This window comes from Oncorhynchus gorbuscha, linkage group LG19 (assembly GCF_021184085.1).
Source record: "Oncorhynchus gorbuscha isolate QuinsamMale2020 ecotype Even-year linkage group LG19, OgorEven_v1.0, whole genome shotgun sequence".
NCBI lineage: Eukaryota > Metazoa > Chordata > Actinopteri > Salmoniformes > Salmonidae > Oncorhynchus > Oncorhynchus gorbuscha.
Genome location: NC_060191.1, coordinates 43,623,493 through 43,647,610, shown reverse-complemented (window position 1 = coordinate 43,647,610; position 24,118 = coordinate 43,623,493). Strand labels below are relative to the sequence as shown.

Sequence of the window (24,118 nt, the reverse complement as noted above, 5' to 3'; positions counted from 1 at the left end):
CTGAGGGGGTAAAGGTGTTGTCATGCCCTCTTCACAACAGTCTTGGTGTGTTTGGACCATGATAGTTTGTTGGTGATGTGGACACCAAGGAACTTGAAACTCTCGGCCCGCTCCACTTCAGTCCCGCCGATGTTAATGGGGGCCTGTTCAGCCCTCCTTTTCCTATAGTCCACGATCATCTCCTTTGTCTTGCTCACATTGAGAGTGAGGCTGTTGTCCTGGCACCACACTGCCAGGTCTCTGTCCTCCTCCCTATAGGCTGTCTCAACGTTGGCAGTGATCAGGCCTACCACCGTTGTGTCGTCAGCAAACTGAATGATGGTGTTGGAGTAGCTCATCCAAGGGAAATGTGGCCAATTTGTCTTGATGGTGGAGCTATGGGCCCAAAGCGTGAATGGCTGCTTGCAGCTATATTTATCTTTGTTTTGGGAGTGCACAGCACGCACCCCTGGTTACAACTGGAATAAAAACCCTGCTGAAGGGTTGTATGTTTGGCAAAATTACTATGTGCAGAAAGTCTGAAAAACTGCACCTCGTGACTGTGGGTTTCAACATCCCAGATGTTATTCGGTACATTGCTTTTGCTCTTTCACTCCTCAGTGATCCCTCTCACACACTGTAGCTACTGTGGTTCATCCCATCAGAGAGGTTCTAGTAAATGTCTGTTGATGCTAACCCAGCTTTGCTCCCCATCTGCATTGTCCCCCTCCCCCTCCCTGAATCAAAAACGCTAGTCAGTGACATTGGTGGCAGGCAGACATGACAAATCTCAGAGGGCATGTCCCTTTAAGTCGGTCAGGAAATGTAGGGGGTCAATACTTGAGAGAGGCAGGAAGATGCTATTCATAACTTGCTCGGTCAGGGCCAAGCAGTCACGGGCTGTCCAATGTAAAAGAGCTTGTGGCGTCTCTCACAGCTTCTAGGCATTCTTTCTCTCTCTCTCTCCTCTTTCTTTCTTTCTTTCTTTCTCTGCTGACAAAGGGAGCCTCGAGGCATTCCTTCTGACGTGTGTGTGCACGCGCATGCGTATTGTCTGTGTCCATTCAGCATGTAAGTCACAACAGACTCCCTATGACATCTGACCTCAATGTCTTGGAGATAATACAGACTTGAGACCGGGACTTCTTCACAATACTATTGTGAATAACTATGATCATAACCACTGGGAAGCACATTTATTATTTTTACTGAAAAATGATGTGGGTTGTGATCCTGATCACATAGAAATGATGCAATTGATGTAGGTTTAAAAGTTAACAATGTATTTACTCTCTATAATAGTGACATTAGGAAAACTGCTTCCTTACATGGTGGGTCTGTCTGTGAGTCTCTCCTAGTGAGGACCCAGCTGACATAACAGTTGTACATTGTGCTGCAGTAATTTGGTCACATCAAGAACAGTCAGTCCATTCAGATCAGATTGAGCATGATCCATATCCTCTCTCGTATGGTTACATAGACAGGAGGTTACTTACAACCTGGACTCATTGATAGATGTAATATAGTAAATGAAAATCCAGGAAACTAAAATTAGTATGATATGTTACGTTTGGTATTGTATGTATTCATTTGTGAATCCATTTAATGTCACAAATTAAAATTTGTACAAATATATTCCGAATTTGCAGTACATATGATACGTTATGAATTCCGAACTGTTGTGGCTAATGTTCGCTAAACTAGGGTTTGGGCGTTAAGTTTAATAGACAAGTTAAAGTGTTATGGTTAGGGGAAGGGTTAGTTAGAAAGTTGTAAGTAGTTGCAAAGTTGCTAATTAGCTAAAATGCTATAGTTGTCCGCGATGAGATTCGAACACGCAATCTTTGGATTGCTTGTTTTAATGGTGTTGGTTGTTTGTCTTTATTTTCTAGGATTTTGTTTTTTAATCAACCGTTAGTGGTCACATGAAATGACTCATGGGCTGCTTGTAAAACCCATACAGCGCTGTGAAGCGCAGAGCCAGAGCTCTGACATGTGTAGCAGCCACTAAGTTCTAATTTAGGTGCTTCTTAGTGCCCAAATCCACCATTTTTAACATGGGGTACGTGTGGAAAGGTCTACCATATCCTACTAATTTGAGTGGCCCGGATAGTTACGTCTAGTCTATGAGACCAGGCTGTTACTTAAAACTCCCTAGTCCTTTCCGATAAAGAGCATACACATAACATGATGCAGCCACCACCATGCTTGAAAATATGAAGAGTAGTACTCAGTGTTGTGTTGGATTTGTCCTAAACATAACGCTTTGTATTCAGGACATACATTTTATGTCTTTGCCATATTTTCAGCAGTTTTACTTTGGTGCCTTATTGCAAACAGGATGCATGTTTTGGAATATTTTCATTCTTTTCCTTATTTTTACTCTGTCATTTAGGTTCGTATTGGAGTCCTCAGTGTTCTATCACAGCCATTAAACTCTGTAACTGTTTTAAAGTCACCATTGACCTCATGGTGAAATTCCTGAGCGGTTAGTTAGGAAGGACGACCTGTATCTTCGTAGTTACTGGTTATATTGATACACCATCCAAAGTGTAATTAATAACTACACCATGCTCAAAAGGGATATTTAATGTCTGTTTTTTGTTACCTATCTACCAATAAGTACCCTTCTTTGTGAGGCACTGAAAACCTCCCTGGTATTTGTGGTTAAATCTGTCTTTGAAATTCACTGCTCGACTGAGAGACCTGACAGATAATTGTATGTGTGGGGTACAGAAATGAGGTAGTCATTCAAAAAGCATGTTCAAAAAGACTATTATTACATACAGAGTAAGTCCATTTTTACTCCTGAACTTTAGGCCTGCCATTTATTATTTACCTTTATTTAACTTTGCAATTCAGTTAAGAGCAAATTATTATTTACAATGACGGCCTACAACAGATTTCTACCTTGTCAGCTCAGGGATTCAGTCCAGGAAACTTTTAGTTACCGGCCCAACGCTCCAACCACCAGGCTACATGCTCCCCCCCCCCCATACCACCCTCCAACCACTAGGCTACCTGCCTCCCCCACCCTCCATCCACTAGGCTACCTGCCTGCCCCCCCACCCTCATACCACTAGGCTACCTGCCTCCCCCCACCCTCATACCACTAGGCTACCTGCCCCCCCTCCATCCACTAGGCTACCTGCCCCCCACCCTCATACCACTAGGCTACCTGCTGCATAATAAAGGGGTTGAACACAAGACATTTCAGCTTTACATTATTTATTAATTGTAAAAATGTCTAAAAGCATAATTCCACTGAGATTATGGGGTAATGTGTGTTGGCCGGTGACACAAAGTCTAAATTGAATCCATTTGAAATGAATGCTGTAAAACAACAAAATGTGGGAAAAGTCAAGGGGTGTGAATAGTTTCTGAAGGCACTGTACTTATTGCAAATTTGTAACATATTGTACGAATTGCAGTTCACATAGACTATATGACCCAACATATGTGAATACCTGCTAATTGAACACCTCTTTCCAAAGTCATGTGCATTAATATGGAGTTGGTCGCCCTTTGCTGCTATAACAGCTTCCAGTTCAATGGCAAAGATTTACACCATTCCAGCCAACACTTGGCAATGCGCATGGTGATCTTAGGCTTGTGTGTGGCTGCTCAGCCATGGAAACCCCTTTCATGACACTCCAGACAAACAGTTATTGTGCTGAAGTTGCTTCCAGAGGCAGTTTGGAACTCAGTAGTGAGTGATGCAACCGAGGTCAGACAATTTGTACAAGCTATGCGCTTGTCCTGTTCTGTAAGCTTGTGTGGCCTACCACTTCTCGGCTGTTGCTCCTAGACGTGTCCACTTCACAATAACAGCACATACGTTTGACCGAGGCAGCTCTAGCAGGGCAGAAATTTGAGAACTGACTTGTTGGAAAGGTGGCATCTTACGACAGTGCCACGTCAGTAAGGCCATTCTACTGCCAGTGTTTGTCCGTGGAGATTGCATGGCTGTGTGCTCAGCAACGGGGTGGCTGAAATAGCCGAATCGACTAATTTGAAAGGGTGTCCATATATTTTTGTATATATAGTTTATCATACGAAGTGTAATTCGTAACACATCATACAAAATGGATCAACAAATTAATACCAAACGCAACATATCATACTAATTTGAGTGTCCAGGATTTTCGTTTACTATGTTATGTCTACCCATTACTCCTGAGTCCATATTGTGTGAGAGTTTCTGGTCATGAGGAAAAGTAGGACGCTGCCAGCCAATTGCATGCACATGGTGAGAAAGAATATGGGGATCAATAAATTGCCTTATAGGTGATATACGACAGCGCGTCAGAAAACATTGTATTTTTAACCAAATATAAATTGTAATTTTAACAAATGCCAAACTGTACCCAAAGCGCTAGTGTCCACCTCTACGAGTGACTCCGATAAAGTGTTAGTAGAGCGTGTTATACACAGTAGCCTACTTACGCCCTGGTTTTGGGGAAACCCATCGATAAGAGGACGTCCAAATTCGATCCATATTTCACAGTGCCAGGTACTTTCGGCCGAAGTCTTCGCGGGATGATTTTGCTGTAGAGATCCTCTTTTGCAGCCATGATTCAGGATTACATTGGTTTTCAGATCCAGTCTACGGTACTGTAGCGAGCGGTGGAGAAAGATAACTAATAGACTACAACCGATTATTATTGTGAGCAGTGTGGTCGCGGGCGCTCCCTCCTCCCCGCCCCCTGAATCTCAAATTATGTCTGTTGCCTCGTTTTGCGTATAAAAAGCAGAGTTACGTGCACAGTGCACAGGATCTATTATGAATTTTCGCCTGTACTCTGGCAGCGACCCAAGGAGTGTCCTAATTACAGTAGCCTAATTATAATTGGCAGAGTGGAATAATAATAGCCCATTCAGTATAGCTTTGATGTTTACATTGTGTCCTCAAAACGTTAGGTTACGTTTGATTAGAAAAAAAAGGGAATTTTAGATCAAGTGAGCAATATGTAATACAGAGTAACGTTAGACACAGCCTAATATGGTAGATTCAATAAATAAGTGAAACTAGGCTATTCACACTGCATTTGCATAATAAATTAATAAACAATATTTATTCAATGTTCATAAAAATACAAATGTGTTCAATTTATAAAATTACTCAAGCCAAGTCACATACTCAAACCAAGGCACAACAGTCTCATCATAATCCATTCATACAGGAAATCATGGGCTACAAATTTGCCCACATGAACAGAAAAATATGTTGTGTCATCTTAGCTTCAGATTTTTTACAATTGATTGATTATTAAGATGCCCATTATAGATCATTTAAAATCAGTCTTGGCTGTTTGTTCCAATGGTACCAGATGGGTTATATGGCACAATCACACAGAACACACAGCCAGCCTCTTGGAACGCTCTCCTCATCTCCACCTAGTGTCAAAGCAAAGACAAGCACACCCGTTTAGAAATGCTTAAGTAACTATCCAACCTTAGCCCTAATCCTAGGAAGCTGCGGTGTACCAAGTCGAGTTATATAACAGAGTTGCAGTTGATAGCTTGAGCATCAATTAACCAAAGTGACCAAAGTATGAAACACAATCTCTTTTCCAATGATTCCACAGAGCATACAGTATACATTGCTGTTTAAGATGTGAAAGTATAAGTCTTACCAGTCTTACTTGGTCCAGACACAAGCCCACTACAGCACCACCACTGCCAGGTAGTTTCGCAGCTGAGCCAAACTGCATTGGGCAAGCAAACACACCGAACGATAAACAAAAACTACAAAGAAACTTCATAGGAAAAGATGAGATCATCTTGGAAATTTTAACTCTTAACTTTACCTGTCTTGCCAGTTGCACCATCTTGAGATTGCCTGGTCCCAAACAGTCTTCTGTGTACACAGACCTACAGGACAGAGATCGTTCCAGTATTAGTGGTTTCCTGTGTGAACAATGAGGTGCACTTACTACGTAAAATCATGCTGTTCGGTGATGAGAATTAACTCATCAAAGCCCAACAACTTCACGGGGGCAAAGAGATTGAACTTCCTCAAACCAATGACAGACTCAAAAGGATGTCACGCTTGTCTTTACCGTCGCAGTGCAAAGTTCTCATCCATCAACTGTGCCAGTCTGCTCCAGTCCATTCCCTGCAGTGCAACCCTGTGGAGGACAAGAGAACCCAACCGTTTCATTACCAGGTAATGCTCACTTAAGGGTGCACTCTCAAATGTTTGTATAATTTCAGCCAGTAGTTTTGAATGGTGCTTACGAGCCAAAAGTGGTGCCCGTTTTTGCGTAACTAAGTCATCAAATTTTGTACTACATCATCCATTTCGTATGATATGTTGATATGTTACGTCCTGCAAATAAATACATGTTTTACATGTTACGAATTTGTTGTGCTTAAGATCCTAGATGGCATGATTAAGCCATATCAAAGAGACACGCAATAACTTTGTGGGGGGAGTATGGAGACAGAGGTTAGATGGGCAGACCAGCACCGGAGGGCTGCTGGTTCAAATCCCATGACTACCATCCACTGGTGTTGTGCCTTTGCTACCGCACCAGGGGCACTACTGCCACTGATCCTGTGAGCCTCCAAACAGCTTACACAAACCTGGCTTGATCTGTGAGCCCAGCAAAAGACTTCATGGCATCAACCACTTCAGCTTCTCCTGAAAAAAAGGAGGTGAACAGAGGGACTAAATACAGATAGAGAACGAAGGTATCCCTTTTTATTGTCATCGGATTCCTCTAGCCTACAGTTTAAAATCTATGAAGTGATAATTCCATCAATACAGGAAGTAAACTGAAATCCCAAATGGAATTGACCCTGACCTTGGTGAACATTGCTGCCTGCCAACCGAGCTTACAGTGTGTGTGTGTGTGTGTGTGTGTGTGTGTGTGTGTGTGTGTGTGTGTGTGTGTGTGTGTGTGTGTGTGTCTTACCGTTGAGCCAGCGCTGTCTGACGTTGCTGTGAATCCGACCAGAGTCACTGGGATCACTCAGATAAGCTAACCAGAACGGTGGCAAGCTGCTCATGTCCATAGGAATGTAATCTCCTGTGTACAGTCAACACACAAACATCAACATGTAAAAGGTTCATTGTAAACTCAGTTTCATAATGTATACATAAACGTTCAGCTCTAGATATATGTAAGAGGATGCACACAAAGATATGCACAGGTGCCTTAAACTCGCATGCAGCAAAACTCCCATACCCCTAAAGAATGAATTACCTTTCAAATATCATTATCATTAATCAATCATTAGGCCGCAGATGTGTCAAACTCATTCCACGGAGGGCCGAATATCAGCGGGTTTTCGCTCCACCCTTGTACTCGACTGATGAATTAAGGTCTTAATTGAAAGGAAAAACCAAAAACCTCAGTGGAATGAGTTTGACATCCCTGCAGGGGTTCACAGTTGTTAAGCATTGATTGGTAACTTTTTTCCTAATTTGACACCCCGAAATTAGAGGCCATGAGTAACTTGATCAAAAATAATAGTATCGATTGGCCTATAGGTGGCACTATTATAAGCAGTCTCAATTTAACCCTAATGTCTGTTGCCGGTTTGACCTAGAGACTTGAATCTTTGTATGTAGGCGTCTTTCCTCATGTTGAACAAATTTGCCTCAAGGACCCATATGGTCCAGCATAATACATTTCCTCCATTGAGAAAATATATTTTTTTAACTTCCTCTCATGAACCAAATTCGGTATGTATGTCCATGGTACATTTCTTAAAAGATAAGAGATAGCTGAGTTATTGATAAATCATGACATTTGATTTTACGTGTTCATTTAAATCCTTTGTAAATCCACTCCACAATGGCCTATCAATTTGAAACATTTTAGGGTCATCAAATCCATTACTATGATGAACCATGTTAAGTGTGGCATTGATATCTTTAAAAAATAAGGAAACTATTAACACTTATTTTACTTTGTAACGCTAATGCTTAAAATCATAATAAAACATCTTCTCATTGACTAAATGTCAGATTCACTCCAAATCTGGTCTTTGGACTTGTAACAATAGTCCATAAAGATTTTGAGAAATGACATTGATACATTCAAAGATGGCAAAACTATAATAGTGGAAGCATATTAGCACATATGCTAATGTGCAACAATATGTAAAATAAATACTTCAAAAATCTTCTTCTCATGAACCATAGGACCAAATGACACTAAATGTGGAATGAAGGTCTTAACTAGTTTGAGAAAAGCTACAAAAGATGGCTGAGCTATTGACAAATCAAAAATCTGATTTCATGCGTACACTTAAACTACTGTAAATCAACACCACAGTGGCCTTTCAACTTGAAACGCGCTGTCGCTATTATGGATGTCCCTAAAATGAACCACACTGAATTTGGTATTGATCTCTCATATCAGTCTTACATGGTTTTGAGAAAAGAAAATTGCATTCAAATATGGCCGCACTGTACCTATAGATTTGCGTTAGCACATATGCTAATGCTATAAAATACTTTAGAAATCTTCTCATGAACCATATGTCAGATTGACTCCAGATTTATATAGACTCAATGAATTAGCCTCTAATTAATCTGAGAATGATTAGTTGCTGCATTCAAAGTTGGCCATGCCACACCACTAGATGGCAGAATATCACACCAGGGCTATAAGAACTGAACCGATGGACATGGGGCCATGACATTTGGTATGTAAATCTTATGTATATGTCCTTAGAAGCTGTGCGAATATGACGTCACTGCAACCTTAGATGGCTGCACAGGACCTGTTGGTGACACTATAGATGGCATTGGCACCTGTGGCACCAGAAGATACTAAAGCAATAACTACTGATCAAGTGGACTTTGTCTCATGCAAATGAATGTTAGATTTGAATTATGCAGACAAAAAATGTGAAATATCATGATTAGTACATCTGTATAATCACATATTGTTGCCCTATTATGTGGTGTGAACGTAGTGAAAAGTGGATCTTTTATTTTGGAAAATAAGAAACTGGAAGTCATGCGCAGTCGGTGTATACACGAAGTGTACAAACATTAGGAACACCTTCCTAATATTGAGTTGCACATTCCACTTTTGCTCTCAAAATAGCCTCAATCCGTCGGTGCATGGACTCTACAAGGCGTCGAAAGCATTCCACAGGGATGCTGTCCCATGTTGACTCCACTGCTTCCCACAGTTGTGTCAAGTTGGCTGGATGTCCTTTGGGTGGTGGACCATTCTTGATACATATGGGAAACTGTTGAGCGTGAAGAACTCAGCAGCGTTGCAGTTCTTATCACAAACCGGTGTGCCTGGCACCTACTACCGTACCCCATTCAAAGGCACTTAAATATTTTGTCTTGCCCATTCACCCTCTGAATGGCACATGTACACAATCCATTTCACAATTGTCTCAAGGCTTAAAAATCCTTCTTTAACTGGTCTCCTCCCCTTTATCTCCACTGATTGAAGTGGATTTCACAAGTGCCATCAATAATGGATCATAGCTTTCGCCTGGATTCACCTAGTCAGTCTATACTATGGAAAGAGCATGTGTTCTTACGGTTTTGTACACTCAGTGTATATAGTATATATTTATAAATATTCATATATACAGTAAACTCAATACATTTAAGTATTATTACCTGCTGCATTCCAAGATAACCAACCTACAGCACTAGACTTTACTTCACTTGCGTCATCCTTGTAGTACTGAGAGATAAACATGGTAATGCTTTAACTGATTGCACATAAAGGACGATAGTTCCTACAGGATAGAGTGCTTGCTTTGTTATGAGACTGATCTTATGTCATTTCTGACATCATGTGAGCCCTGTCTGTGAGCCCTGTCTGTGAGCCCTGTCTGTGAACCCTGTCTGTGAACCCTGTCTGTGAACCCTGTCTGTGAGCCCTGTCTGTGAGACCTGTCTGTGAGCCCTGTCTGTGAGCCCTGTCTGTGAGCCCTGTCTGTGAACCCTTGTTCATTGCTGCTCACTGCTGTATTCACCATTATTATTAGCGTTAATATACTGGCGGTCCTTATTATGTATAGGAGTTCCTAAAATGTGTTTATGTGCCATAACAGCTATTGAGACGGCACATTTCAAATACCATAGCCCTGTTCATCCATCAGTTGTTTGCTAAAGTCCATGTAGACCAAGCCCTCATAGACCTGCAATGAAAAGAAGGACATTTGTCAGAAAAAAACTCTTTACAGTAACCAGGCTAGGGAAGTACAGTCCAGCTCGGCTTGGCTCAGCTCGGCTCAGCTCAGTAGTGTGAAAAGGGGAGTGTTGTCTTTTCATTGCTGACCTGCACAACTCTGTCCTGAAGACCAGCAGTGATGAAGAGTTCATCCGTCTCGACGTTGAGGATGAAGTTGGCCCTGGTGGGTTTGGGAAGGTCCTAGGGCAAACAGAACAAAACAACTTAAAACACAGGTTGCTCATTTGGCGCATGAATAGAGTGAATTCCAGAGTAACATGTTCCTCTTCTTACACTTTCTGTGATGTTGTAGAATTTCATCAGACACTTCAGGGTGGCAGACACTATTGCACTGTCAGAGAAGAGAACGTTATAAAATTAGATAAGTAAACAGAAATGTAATTATGAACAAAGGGAGTTTGAGCTACAAAAGACGACCAGACCAAAAAAGGCAAAATCATATAAGTATATGACTCAGAAGAAATATTGATTAGTATGTGGTTAACCTATAAATATGGAAGAAAAATAACAGTTCACCAGGCAGCACTTACCTACTTCCAGCCAGGCCCTTCAACAAAGCAGAAAGGGGGGAAATAATCATTCAATCAGTCACTAACATTATCACTAGCCTTTTGGCCTAACATAATTGAAAACAGCATATACAGACACATACAGATCTCTCAGGGACTTTCTCAGGATACACTGTCATGAACTAGGCTCATGAGACATTTATAAGAGATAGTCTTCGAGAATGAATGGGTATCATTATTTCAAATGAACAAAAACACCTACTAAATATCACAGAGTGAGCCTTTAAATATAGAGACTGTAGTGTAGACACTTACCACCTGGCGAGGAATGTTGGTATCATACTTGAGAGTGAAGTTCTGCTTTGTCAAAGCGATACTGCCAAAGAAAGCGTGCAGGGGACTCAAATGAGCATTAACCATGTCAGAATAAGAATGTTCAGGTGTACCCCCCCCCAACCCCACATCAGAGTTATTGAATACTCTGCATTTGCTGTTACTGGCTCCAATGACATTTTCTTCTCACCCTTGTTTTGAGCAGAATTGGTAAAACTTCTTACAGGTAGCCTGGAGTAACCGTAGACCTCCCAAGTACCTGTAGATCAAAACAATATCAATACGGTTTGGGAATTCATCATGCCAACATCCTGCATGCATGTGTGGCATTGGGGCTTTTACACTGACCCCTCCTTACGGCTGATACAGTACAGATCCTGCAAGCTTCCAAATTCAGTCGGATCATTGAGCGGATGAGGCAGAAGAACCTGAAGAAAACAGAGCAAATATATCAAATCATACTATCTTTATGGTTGAATACATTAACATTTGATCAGAGATGACACTACGCATGTTGTATTGTCCTGTCGTGTATATGAACTGGAGTAAAGCCTGACTGTTACCAGGGCCTGGCTCTCCATGAGTGTGACCTCAGCCCAGAAGTTGGAGATAGTCATGGCGATCGTTTTTCCATTGAAGCCGTCGGAAGGATTCCCCATCAGTCCAACTCTATGAGGACGTGAAAGATGATGTTAGCTCACATTCACTGAAATGACATATCCCTGAAGATAGTCCAGAAGGTGAGAGAACAACGCATCAATACTATTTTTCATAAAGTCTTTGTAGTGGTGCAATCTACCTTGCGTATGAGCGGCATGTTATGGGTTTGGCAGGGCATTGCTGTTGCTGGGCAGAATAGTGGGCAAGCCACTTGGTGTAGTCTGACAGCCCCTGTGATATCCAGAAGATAAATACATATCGTCAATACATCATCATCAAATTACTCTTTCCAATCGAGCTGATAATCTAAATGATTGTCAATCTATTCACATGCTCTCCAGGGGAGAGTTTACATATCTCATGCCATAACAACTTGACCTGAAACTTACACAATAGTGACAATTAGAATATTCTGTTAATCAACAGTAGTCTGTATGGATGGGGGGGGGGGGGGAAATCAACCCACCACTTGTCCAATGAGCTGGAACCCTGTGGGCAGTTTCATGCCAAACACCGGTAACTTCTCCTCATTGATGATCCACTCCTGGGCGAAAAGACAAACAGTGAGTCTCGTGATGCGAGTGTTAGTACTAGCGATACTGAAATAAGACTGGATTGACCCCAACCCTGGTTCAATTCAGAAAGTGAATTGATATTCAAATCATGACGAGAAAATCCTCATATAAAGCAACAGACAATTTTCAATTCATTAATTGAATTTCAATGCACTGAATTGAAAACTGAACTGAGCCCAAACCCAAAGACTCCCATGTTCACAGTCCTTACTGACCCAGAACCTGCCGAAGGTCCTGTCTTGAGCTTGGGGCTGCAGGGTGAGGAAATCCGAGAGGTAAGACAGTGTGGCTTTGCGAAGGCAGTAGAACACCACACTGGCCAGACGCAATGCTGTCACTCCCTCCTGTGGTTTCTCGAGGAAGCGAGATATCCTAAAATACACAGAGATACCCGGTCTTTTAGACTTTTCTGTTGGTGGCAAGTGACCCATTCAGTGATCAAATGGGAGTACTGTTATCAACAATATACTGGCATCAAGATAAGTTCTGCCAAAGATTATGTTTCCTGTTGCCTACCTGTGGGTCTCAGGGCATACCTCCACTATACCCCTGGAGCTGCTCTTCTCTCCCTCCTCTAGCTCATAGTATATAGCCAACTCTCCAGGCTAAGTCAAATACAGAGATACTAACATGTAAACAAGGCCAAAAACCTACTCTGCTATGAGCGTGGTTACAGTTTCTCAGAGGTGAGGTGTGTTGTTATTCACCAGAAGGAGCACATATGTTATCTTACCTTGGACCTGAAGAAGCGGAGAACCTGAGCAATATCAAAGTTCTGGTCTGCACAGAGCATATCCCCTGCAATCTGTCCACAAACATGTTGTTTGAAAAATAATCCCCACACAATGGAACATTTCAATGGAACATTTCATTCCACACAATTAAGAAATGATAAAATGACATCTAGGATCAGTGCCGTACCACCATGATATCGTCTTGCAGCTTGCGGCTGCGGATGGCGAGCTCCAGGTCAGCCACTGCTCCGAGCCGGCTCTCAAGGGTTGTGCTGCCGTCATTCACTACATTCTCCACAGGGAAGTCATTGGCCGTTGCCCAGCGCTCATAGTGCTTATACCTGGAATGGGAGACATATAGGGGAACAGCTAAGCAGTAGCTGGTAGATAATCAATCATTCCAGCTCATAGGACAACATTTCCCAATACTATTGGCTTAAATGTAAATACATGGGAGGCAGGTTCAGTCTGCTATGATGAAATACAGCAGGTGTCAACACTTTCACCACATGTTACTGTACTTACTTGTCTGCGTTCGTGACCAGATAGACCTCACTGAACAACTGCCGCCTGGAGAGAAATAGATACACACAGTGCATTTGGAAAGTACTCAGAGCCCTTGACTTTTTCCATATTTTGTTACGTTACAGCCTTATTCTAAAATTTATTAAATTGGGGGGAGGGGATTCTCCCTCAATCTACACACGAGATAGCCCATAATGACAGAGCAAAAAATGTTTTTTTTTTAGAAATGTTTGCTAATTTATGAAAGAAAAGAGACATTACATTTAAATAAGAATTCAGACCCTTTACTCAGTACTTTGTTGAAGCACCTTTGGCAGCAATTACAGCCTCGAGTCTTCATGGGTATGACACTACAAGCTTGGCACACCTGTATTTGGGGAGTTCCTCCCATTCTTCTCTGCAGATCCTCTCGAGCTCTGTCAGGTTGGATGGGGAGCATTCCTGCACAGCTAGTTTCAGGTCTTTCCAGAGACGTTTGATCGGGTTCAAGTCCGAGCTCTGGCTGGGCCACACTCAAGGAAATGCTGAGACTTTCCCGAAGCGACACCTGCATTGTCTTGGCTGTGTGCTTAGGGTTGTTGTTCTGTTGGAAGGTGAACCTTCACCCTAATCTGAGGTCCTGAGCACTCTGGAGCAGGTTTTCATCAAGGATATCTCTGTACAATGCTCCATTCATCTTTGCCTCAATCCTGACTAGTCTCCCAATCCCTGCCGCTGAAAAACATCCCCACAGCATGATTCTGCTACCACTATGTTTCACCGTAGGGATGGTGCCAGGTTTCCTCCAGACGTGATGCTTGTTTCTTTCTCATGGTCTGAGAGCCTTTAGCCAAACTCCAAGAGGGCTGTCATGTGCCTTTTACTGAGGAGTGGCTTCCGTCTGGCCACTCCACCATAAAGGCCTGATTGGTGGAATGCTGCAGAGATGGTTGTCCTTCTGTGATTTTCTCCCATCTCCACAGAGGAACTCTAGAGCTCTGTCAGAGTGACCATTGGGTTCTTGGATACCTCCCTGACCAAGGCCCTTCTCCCCCGATTGCTCAGTTTGGCCGGGCGGCCACCTCTCGGAAGTCTTGGTGGTTCCAAACTTCTTCCATTTAAGAATGGTGGAGGCCACTGTGTTCTGGGGACCTGCAGAAGTGTTTTGGTACCCTTCCCCAGATCTGTGCCTCGACACAATCCTGTCTCGGAGCTCTACGGACAATTCCTTCAACCTCATGACTTGGTTTTTTCTCTGACATGCACTGTAAACTGTGACAGGTGTATATAGGCAGGTATGTCCAATCAATTGAATTTACCACAGGCATACTACGATCCTATACTACGAAACATCTCAAGGATTTTTCATTTTAGAATAAGGCTGTAACATAACAAAACGTGGAAAAGGTCAAAGGGTCTGAATACTTTCTGAAGGCACAGTATTCCAAAGTTAAAGGGATTTAATAATGTAATTATGTCAACTGGGACTGAGTATAAGACATGTTGTACAGGAAAACTGTAAGGGCAGTCGACAGTCATTAAATTTGACCGATTACTCACGTGTTCACCGTCTCCCACCAGAAGTCCAGGATTTTCTTTCCTCCTATCCCAGGCAACAATGCCTTTGGCACTCCAGTCAGCTGTCCATACAAACCAGTGGCATCATTCTAAAGAAATGACAAATAAGGAGTGATGGGATGTGGGTTTGGAAGTTGTTGCACACCGTAGAACTTTATTTACTCCTCTTAAAATAATATTCTCCAAAGGATGTTGATACTTATTTCAGCAGGCCTATAGCATAGTGACCAGTTATCACTCTCTCCCTCACTCACACAAAGCTCAGCCTGCCCTACAGTCATACAGGTGAATAGGGAAAAAGAGACTTACAGTGCGTTCAGAAAGTATTCAGACCCATTCCCTTTTTCCACATTGTGTTATGTTACCGCCTTAAATGGATTAAATATTTCTTTCCCCTCATCAATCTACACACAATACCACATAATGACAAAACAAAAACTGTTTTTTTTTAGACCTTTTTGCAAAAAAATAAAAATAATCAAATAAATACCTTAAGTATTCAGACCCTTTGCTGTGAGACTCAAAATTGAGCTTAAGAGGTTTCTACAATTTGATTGGAGTCCACCTGTGGTCAATTCAATTGATTAGACATGATTCGGAGAGGCACACACCTGTCTATATAAGGTCCCAAAGTTGACAGTGCATGTCAGAGCAAAAACCAAGCCATGAGGTCGAAGGAATTATCTGTAGAGCTTTGAGACACGATTGTGTCGAGAAAGATCTAGGGAAGGGTACCAAAACATTTCTGCAGCATTGAAGGTCCTGAAGAACACAGTGGCCTCCATAATTCCTAAATGGAAGAAGTTTGGAACCACCAAGACTCTTCCTAGCGCCGGTTGCCCGGCCAACTGAGCAATCGGGAGAGAAGGGTCTTGGTCAGGGAGGTGACCAAAAAGCCGATGGTCACTCTGACAGCGCTCCAGAGTTCAATTAGGCCTTTATGGTAGAGTGGCCAGAAGGAAGCCACTCCTCAGTAAAAGGTACGAGACTAGTCAGGATCGAGGGAAAGATAAACGGAGCAAAGTAGAGAGATCCTTGATGAAAACCTGCTCCAAAGCGCTCAGGAACTCAGACCTTCGATATATATGCAAATTTTAACAACAAAAAATGTGTGCTTTGTGTTTATGGGGTATTGTGTGTAGATTGGTGAGGAGAAAAAAACAATGCCATCCATTTTAAAATAAGGCTGAAACGTAACCAAATGTGGAAAAAGTCAATGGGTCTGAAAACGTTCTGCATGCACTGTATGTACCACTCCAAGACTGACTGAACGTTGTCATTGAACATCCCTTTTTCTTCCTGAAAAAACGTTTTGTTCGAAACTACATCTTTCAATTATTTTGGTAGTTGGCCTACCTTGTTCAGCGGTAAGTCTGATGTTGTATTGTTTAAGTGCAGTGTATGTTTTTATGTGTGATGACCTGCTTGTGTTGTGAAATTAACCATGTAAGTTATACGACCTCTGCACCCAAACCTCGTCTGCTTACATAAACAACTTACCTTTATCTGAGTTTCTAGAACAGTGCCGTGACCAGCTACCAATAAAATGCAGATCATTTTCTTGGCCCTTGTCTTATTCGCGTGTACACGACATCAAATGCCTTGGTTTATGCGATTCAGTACAATAAATAGTAAAATCGTTTACCATACAATTTCACGTTGAACTGTGACGACAGGACTGCTACACTGTCTCATTCTTAAAGCGCCAGTGTCTCCGAATGATGACCCCCTGCCGGCGAGATCACGTAAATTGCATGCACTCAGGAAACAGTAAAACTATTGAAAATATAGTTCGTACATCCATATTACTCGTAAATTTGTTTTATAAAAAATTCTAATGACAATCATACATTATGTAATAGGTTAGCCAATGATTAAATGAAAACTCTGAATGATACCACTAATGTTCTTAGTAGATTCAACCACCTGAGCCACTGCCTGTTCACCCCGCAATCATCCAGAAGGCGAGGTCAGTAGAGGTGCATCAAAAGCTGGGACCGAGACTGGAAAACAGCTTCTATCTCAAGGCCATCAGACTGTTAAATAGCCATCACTAGCACACTAGCCATCACTAGAGGCTGCTGCCTGTAGGCATAGACTAGGAATCACTGGCCTCTATAAGGAATGGAACACTAGTCACTTCAATAATGTTTACAAATCTGGCACTCATCTCATACGTATTATACTGTATTCTATCTTATTATATGGTATCTTTTGTCACTTAATGTTTACATAACTGACATTACTCATCTCATGTGTATATACTGTTTTCTATACTATTCTACAGCATCTCATTCACTTAATAATGCTTACATAACTCATATCATATGTACTGTTGTTTTCTATATTATTCTACTGTATCTTAGTCTGCTCCGCTCTGACATCGCTCATCCATAGTCTTAATTCATTCCTACTTATATTTGTGTGTATATGTTGTGTAATTTGTTAGATATTACTGCACTGTCGGAGCAAGAAGCACAAGCATTTCTCTACACCCGCAATAACATCTGCTAATCATGTGTATGTGACAAATAAAATTTGATTTGATTCAATAAGTAAACTGAATAGAAAGCTCTCAATCCCATGAAGTCGTTCCACTGAAATATGAAGTTCCATCATAATTTATCAATACTAAGATCCTTTATTACAATATATATCATTATAATACATTTCCTGCTGACAAGTTTAGAAAAAAACAAAGTTCTGAGTCATTTCTGCAAGTGGGGACATCTGATACTCTAGATGTGTCAAATGTAAAATGTATTTTGAAACCTATACTAAGAGTTAGTATATATACCTGATACAATGAAGCGCAATTGTGTCAAAAAGGTAAAAAAGCTAAACAAGTATGTACATAACAGCTGAAGAACTGCGGGAAAAATCTTTACAAGAGCTAACATGGTTTTCCTTATGTAAAATGTGGTCATTTAATGACCTATCTTGCAAACTCCTTCAGACTGATTTTGTAGTGAAGTTTTTGTAGTGAGAATTTTCTTTTAGTTTGAGGTCAAAAGTTCCATTCCTTCACTGAGATATTCTCCCCCGACTACCCTTGCTGCTCCTCACTGAGTGTCTGCGTTTGCTGCTCCTACAATGCCATTCTGTCGCAGCTGGTTCCTCAGAACCTGGTTCTTGGATTTCCAGTCTTCTACCTGTGCAAAATTAGATGGGAAAAGCAGCTCAAACAAAACCTATTATTACATCTGATGCATGGATTTTCGTGAAAAGCTGTTGGTATTTTGGTTTGATATTTTGTTTGCAATTCACATTTTCAGCATGTTTGAGGGGTACAGTTTGAGAACGACGAGGTGCAGAACCCCTAACCTCGATCGCTTTATAAGTAGTTAATAAGTAGTTGTTTGGATGCGAGGTGATTTGTACAGTCGTGGCAAAAAGTTTCGAGAATAAAACAAAGTCTGCTGTTTCAGTGTCTTTAGATATTTTTGTCAGATGTTACTATGGAATAATGAAGTATAATTACAAGCATTTCATAAGTGTCAAAGGCTTTTATTGACAATTACATGAAGTTGATGCAAAGAGTCAATATTTGTAGTGTTGACCCTTTTTTTCCAAGACCTCTGCAATCCGCACTGGCATGCTGTCAATTAACTTCTGGGCCACATCCTGACTGATGGCAACCCATTCTTGCATAATCAATGCTTGGAGTTTGTCAGAATTTGTGGGTTGTTTGTTTGTCCGCCCGCCTCTTGAGGATTGACCACAAGTTCTCTATGGGATTAAGGTCTGGGGAGTTTCCTGGCCATGGACCCCAAATATCGATGTTTTGTTCCCTGAGCCACTTCGTTATCACTTTTGCCTTATGGCAAGGTGCTCCATCATGCTGGAAAAGGCATCGTTTGTCACCAAACTGTTCCTGGATGGTTTGGAGAAGTTGCTCTCAGAGGATGTGTTGGTACCATTCTTTATTCATGGCTGTGTTCTAAGGCAAAATTGTGAGTGAGCCCACTCCCTTGGCTGAGAAGCAACCCCACACATGAATGGTCTCAGGATGCTTTACTGTTGGCATGACACAGGACTGACGGTAGCGCTCACCTTGTCTTCTCCGGACAAGCTTTTTTCCGGATGCCCTAGACAATTGGAAGGGAGATTCATCAGAGAAAATGACTCAAAGTCCAATCCCTGTACCTTTTGCAGAATATCAGTCTGTCGCTGATGTTTTTTTTTTCCTGGAGAGAAGTGGCTTCTTTGCTGCCCTTCTTGACACCAGGCCATCCTCCAAAAGTATTTGCCTCACTGTGCGTGCAGATGCACTCACACCTGCCTGCTGCCATTCTGTATCAACTTTAGGAGCCTTGGGAGCCCTGAAGCCTTCTTCACAAAAATTGAACCGCTCTCCTTGAAGTTCTTAATGATCCGATAAATGGTTGATTTCGGTGCAATCTTACTGGCAGCATTATTCTTGCCTGTGAAGCCCTTTTGTGCAAAGCAATGATGTCGCCACGTGTTTCCTTGCAGGTAACCATGATTGACAGAGGAAGAACAATGATTCCAAGCACCACCCTCCTTTTGAAGCTTCCAGTCTGTTATTCAAACTCAATCAGCATGATAGAGTGATCTCCAGCCTTGTCCTCAACACTCACACCTGTGTTAATGAGAGAATCATTGACATGATGTCAGCTGGTCCTTTTGTGGCAGGGCTGAAATGCAGTGGAAATGTTTTTGGGGGGATTCAGTTCCTTTTCACTCTTCATAACATTCTGGAGTATATGCAAATTGCCATCATACAAACTGAGGCAGAAGACTTTGAAAATTAATATTTGTGTCATTCTCAAAACTTTTGGCCACGACTGTAGATCAATGACGCTGCGCAGTCCGACAACGTTGTCAAATCTCAAATAAATGTTCTGTGGTTCTGTGTGATTGCATATACAATTAGTGTTGCAGTAAGTAGGTGAACAGGATTGATAGCAGAAAAATCCCTCACTCGCTAATCCTACAGCCTGATCATCAAAATCCAAATCAGAACCTAATTTGAACCTATTACAAAGCGTGAATGATTTAAAGTTGGCTACATTTACACAGGCAGCCCAATTCGGATCTTTCCCACTTTTTGGTATTTTGACCAATTAGCTCTTTCAACAATAATTGGGCAAAATATCAGAATTGTGTAAACACAACCATAGTATCTTACCTCTTGCCTCAGTAGTTGGTTGTCCATTTTGAGCCTATCCAGGGTGCTTAGGTCATCCCCCAGTCTAAGGTTGTTCTGCCGAAGCTCCTGGATATAGTCACAGGCTTTGGAGAGGATCCCACCTTTACTCTGGACCAAAACACAAAGACTGTGTCACCCTCTCCCATGTAGGGCCAGGAGGCTTTTCTTGAGAATGTGTTCTGACAAGAAAAAAACTCTTGGTACTACTTTTTATAGTTAATTTTTTTCTAGTCAGGTGACATGGTCAGGAAAAACTCCTGGCCATACCCATGAGACTTGACAGTGACCCATTTTATGGTGATACTGACCTCATTGCTGATACTGACCTGCCCTGACTTGGTAGGGTCAATGTTGCAGTCTGGGATGGTCTTTGAGAGCGTGACGATCCAGTTGTTGATCTTGTCCCTGCGTCTACGTTCAACTTGAAGACAAATGACACAATAACAAATTTGAGTGGTTAGGCAGGGCAACACATGATTCTGTGCTCATCGTGACATCCAAATCCAACTAGCATTTAAGAGACATTTCATATGAGGTATTGTATGAGTCATTTATGATGGGTATCTAGGTCTCACCCTCGTTGTGCTGGGCTCGTCTTTTGTCATCTCTAGAAGTGCGTGGGACCTCTGATTTTCTACAAGACACAATTAGTATAGACATGAATAAACAGATATAACCATGAAAACTTTGGCATACACAGCATACACATGCACACATCCATGTGTGCAGCTAAAACAGTAACAAGGCTAATAAAATAGCCCAACACAAAGAAACTCATGAATGGACACAGGACAGTGTGACTAACTAGTATGGTAACTGTGATGACTCTCCTGGCTTCTCCAGGAGAGCCATCACAGTACCTACTGTACTGATCAAAATGGCAGCTTACGCGTTGTACGGTTGTGTGCGAGGTGCAATGGACCTCTGGTTGGCTCCCGTCAGCACTTCCTGGGGGGACATCATCACATACAACTGCCCTGAAACAAAGAAGTCCCTTGCTTTTACCAATCCAAATGAACAATATACAGTACCAGTCAAAAGGTTTGGACACACCTACTCATTCAAGGGTTTTTCTTCATTTTTACCATTTTCCACATTGTAGAATAATAGTTAAGACATCAACACTATGAAATAACACATACGGAATCATGTAGTAACAAAAAAAAGTGTTAAACAAATCAAAATATATTTTATATTTGAGATTCTTCAAAGTAGCCACCCTTTGCTTTGATGACAGCTTTGCACACTATTGGCATTCTCTCAACCAGCTTCATGAGGTTGTCACCTGGAATGCATTTCAATTAATAGGTGTGCCTTGTTAAAATTTTATTTGTGGAATTTCTTTCCTTCATGCATTTGAGCCAATCAGTTCTGTTGTGACATGGGAGGGTTGGGGGTCCTATTTAGTAAAATACCAAGTCCATATTTGACTGGTACTCTAACTGTATCAATATCAAATGGCATTCAAAATGGAAAGCCAATTGGAAATAAATGCCCAACCTGATGGAACATAGAAATAGGATCTATTCATTCTATATAGTAATTCTATTTCTATGTGATTGAGTCTACATCTCCTCACCAGTGGGAGTGCTCTGACTTAGATGTGTATCAGATGCCTGCACCACGCTGGTTACCATGGTGCCTGGTGAAGCATCAGCGATGGTTGCAGGGTAGTAGGTGTAATGCGTCTCAGTGCCGTCCCCCTCCAACCCCTCAGACTGAGAGTACAAAGCCTACAGCAAGAGGACACCTTTGTCAGTGTTGAATAACAATTAAAACTGTATACAGTGAGTAGTAGTAGAGGAATAGAATAGAGTAGATCATCTTTGCTATCCCAGATTAAAAACAATGCTATTTTTGATTTGCAGAATCCGACTTTAATCAAATACTACTAGCCTGATGGACAAAACTGGTTGAAATGTAAGTAATTACAACCAAAAACAGGCTGAAATTACTTATTTTGACATTATTTCAACCAGTGTTTCCCGCTGGGAGGGCCCCAAGTCCTGCTCGTATAAATTCTCACCTGGGTCACAGGCTGTGTGGCTGCAGGAAATCCAGTGAGCACACTGACCGCTGTGGCTCCATCACGTTGAGCCTCCAACTGTCCATCAGACACCTGGATTACTCTGTATGTCACCTTAAGCGAAAGAAAACACACAGGTTTGTTGAGCGAAACATAAAATTGTTCATTAGTAATGACAGAAGACTGAGCCTTAGAAAACCTTGGATGGGCATTGGCTGGGCTCAGAGCTCCAGCTCAGGGACTTCGGCTAGATCTAGTGAGCCCTGTAAAGTATGCTTTTCCCAACTGTACCTGCCCAGCGGGAGGGTAGTACAGCTCCCCTACCTGCCCCCCAGCTCCCTCCGTCTTGAATAGATACTTTATGGGATGCTCTGAGGAGAAGGTGGCGGCAGACTGAATGGTGGCGATGGCAGCTGATGGGTCATCTGCTGTAGCCACTGCACCTGGTAGAGAAAAATTCAGAATACAGTCTCTATAATATCAGAAAGAAAATACCATGGGTGTCTTGTCTTCTGATGTTTTGAGGGTCGTTATTTCCTTTCTACATGACATTACCTTCTTCAATGACATGTGCACTTTCATCCGGGTCAGGGCTTTTCTGTTGACTACATAACAAAATGAGAAGAACAATGATAATACACAGTAACAAATATACAGTAACACACCGCTCTTTCAACTTGTGCTAGAATATGACCATCTAGCCCAACACTAAATTTTATTACAACAAATCATGTGGAAGTAGCTTTGGTTCAAATGGATTATGGTTAAATCAATGCATTGTTAGCTCACCCCTTCATGTTCACAGAGTGTCAACTGGAAAGAGAATCTCCTTCATTCACCCGGGAGCTAAACAGGCTTGAGGAAAAAGGTAAAGTTGGTAATCTTTTGGGAAAAACAAACTAGGCTCTAGATCACAAACCTGAAACCTCTGATTTCCAAAAAATCTAGGAAGCATTCAAGGAACCAGCTATACAGTATGTTTGACTGGAGTGATAACAGTACTCTTTAGGCCCCTTCAGTAGTTACAGTGGATGTTGCCCCCTACAATGTAGCCGCGAGCTTGGAACCTCATTCAGCAAATAACTACTGTTACCCTGTAACTTTCCAGATCATTTCATTGCCGAAGACGTCATGCAAACAGCTGAAGCTCAATGTCAAAATTCGAAATGCCAAATCCAGAGTGCTAAAGTAGTAGCAAACCAACACACATACCGATATTTCATTGTATAAGTTACGAATATGTAGCAAGCTGCATTATTCCAACGGTTCCTTCATGCTGCGACGGGTCAGTTAAACAAAGCACCTTTGCTATAGCTAGCTGCTACTAGCTAATGTTGTGAATTAACGTAAACTAACCTGAGCTATTTAGACAGTAATAAAGCCATGCAAATGTCGAACATTTGGCATTTGTACAACGCTGCTTGAAATATTTAATTGCATAGAGAATACAGTATTTGTATAATAGCTACATACAATCTCGGAATATTTCCCTTACGGTGCAATTGGCCTCTCCCCAGTTGTTTGTCAACATTACTGGCTGTCTGCGCCATTGGCTGTATGGTCTGCGCATGTGCAACATTTTAGGGGCGATTAATGTACCTCGCCTGGCGCGCTCATTGAGAAGATTTGGCCGAGTGATACCATTCCACTGCTCCGAGGAACTGCGCCCGATAAAATAAATCAAACAGATCTAGTGTTGTAGCCATCTTTACCGGGCTTCATCAACTGTGCAGATCTTGGATCAGCATTCTAACCACACCCCTGGTATAAATCAGAAGGAGACACAATATATAACCGATCCTGAATCTGGGGCAGTGGGCAAGTAGCCTACATTAGAAGTTATTTTGGCCGAAGGGGATCACT

The 24,118-nt window shown here is 41.8% G+C and overlaps 3 protein-coding genes across 8 annotated transcripts in view; all 3 read right to left on the bottom strand.

Annotated features, from left to right (window-relative positions):
* Positions 1 to 4,890, bottom strand: part of LOC124004788 (ubiquitin-associated and SH3 domain-containing protein B-like) — a 39,147-nt gene extending 34,257 nt beyond the window's left edge. The window contains exon 1 of the mRNA XM_046313584.1: positions 4,426 to 4,890. Coding sequence (XP_046169540.1) covers positions 4,426 to 4,553 — 128 coding nt within the window. The 5' untranslated portion in view covers positions 4,554 to 4,890. The remainder of the gene's footprint in view (positions 1 to 4,425) is intronic.
* A 125-nt stretch (positions 4,891 to 5,015) lies between these two features.
* Positions 5,016 to 16,767, bottom strand: LOC124004789 (glucuronokinase with putative uridyl pyrophosphorylase). Its single transcript, XM_046313585.1, has 23 exons — positions 16,557 to 16,767; positions 15,039 to 15,145; positions 13,500 to 13,544; positions 13,162 to 13,315; positions 12,974 to 13,045; positions 12,757 to 12,845; positions 12,456 to 12,612; positions 12,132 to 12,209; positions 11,805 to 11,896; positions 11,569 to 11,674; positions 11,354 to 11,433; positions 11,196 to 11,264; positions 10,988 to 11,048; positions 10,694 to 10,710; positions 10,437 to 10,494; positions 10,251 to 10,343; positions 10,050 to 10,110; positions 6,900 to 7,013; positions 6,568 to 6,625; positions 6,042 to 6,110; positions 5,790 to 5,853; positions 5,616 to 5,687; positions 5,016 to 5,376 (listed from the first exon to the last, which is right to left on the bottom strand). The coding sequence occupies exons 1-23, from the start codon at positions 16,611 to 16,613 to the stop codon at positions 5,278 to 5,280; spliced, it is 1,872 nt and encodes a 623-aa protein (XP_046169541.1). The 5' UTR covers positions 16,614 to 16,767; the 3' UTR covers positions 5,016 to 5,277.
* Positions 16,768 to 17,674: 907 nt separating this feature from the next.
* Positions 17,675 to 23,835, bottom strand: LOC124004796 (upstream stimulatory factor 1-like). 6 transcript variants are annotated; one of them, XM_046313593.1, is made up of 11 exons: positions 23,751 to 23,835; positions 23,045 to 23,110; positions 22,811 to 22,860; positions 22,547 to 22,698; positions 22,256 to 22,369; positions 21,809 to 21,962; positions 21,119 to 21,206; positions 20,805 to 20,863; positions 20,538 to 20,650; positions 20,209 to 20,337; positions 17,675 to 18,208 (listed from the first exon to the last, which is right to left on the bottom strand). In XM_046313593.1, exons 2-11 carry the CDS (start codon positions 23,050 to 23,052, stop codon positions 18,119 to 18,121), a joined length of 957 nt encoding a protein of 318 aa, XP_046169549.1. In that variant the 5' UTR covers positions 23,053 to 23,110; positions 23,751 to 23,835; the 3' UTR covers positions 17,675 to 18,118. The 6 variants fall into 6 exon arrangements, with proteins under 6 accessions (XP_046169549.1, XP_046169551.1, XP_046169552.1 ...); XM_046313595.1 differs by having other exon boundaries at positions 23,729 to 23,822; XM_046313596.1 differs by having other exon boundaries at positions 20,556 to 20,650; positions 23,729 to 23,822.
* Positions 23,836 to 24,118: the final 283 nt, after the last annotated feature.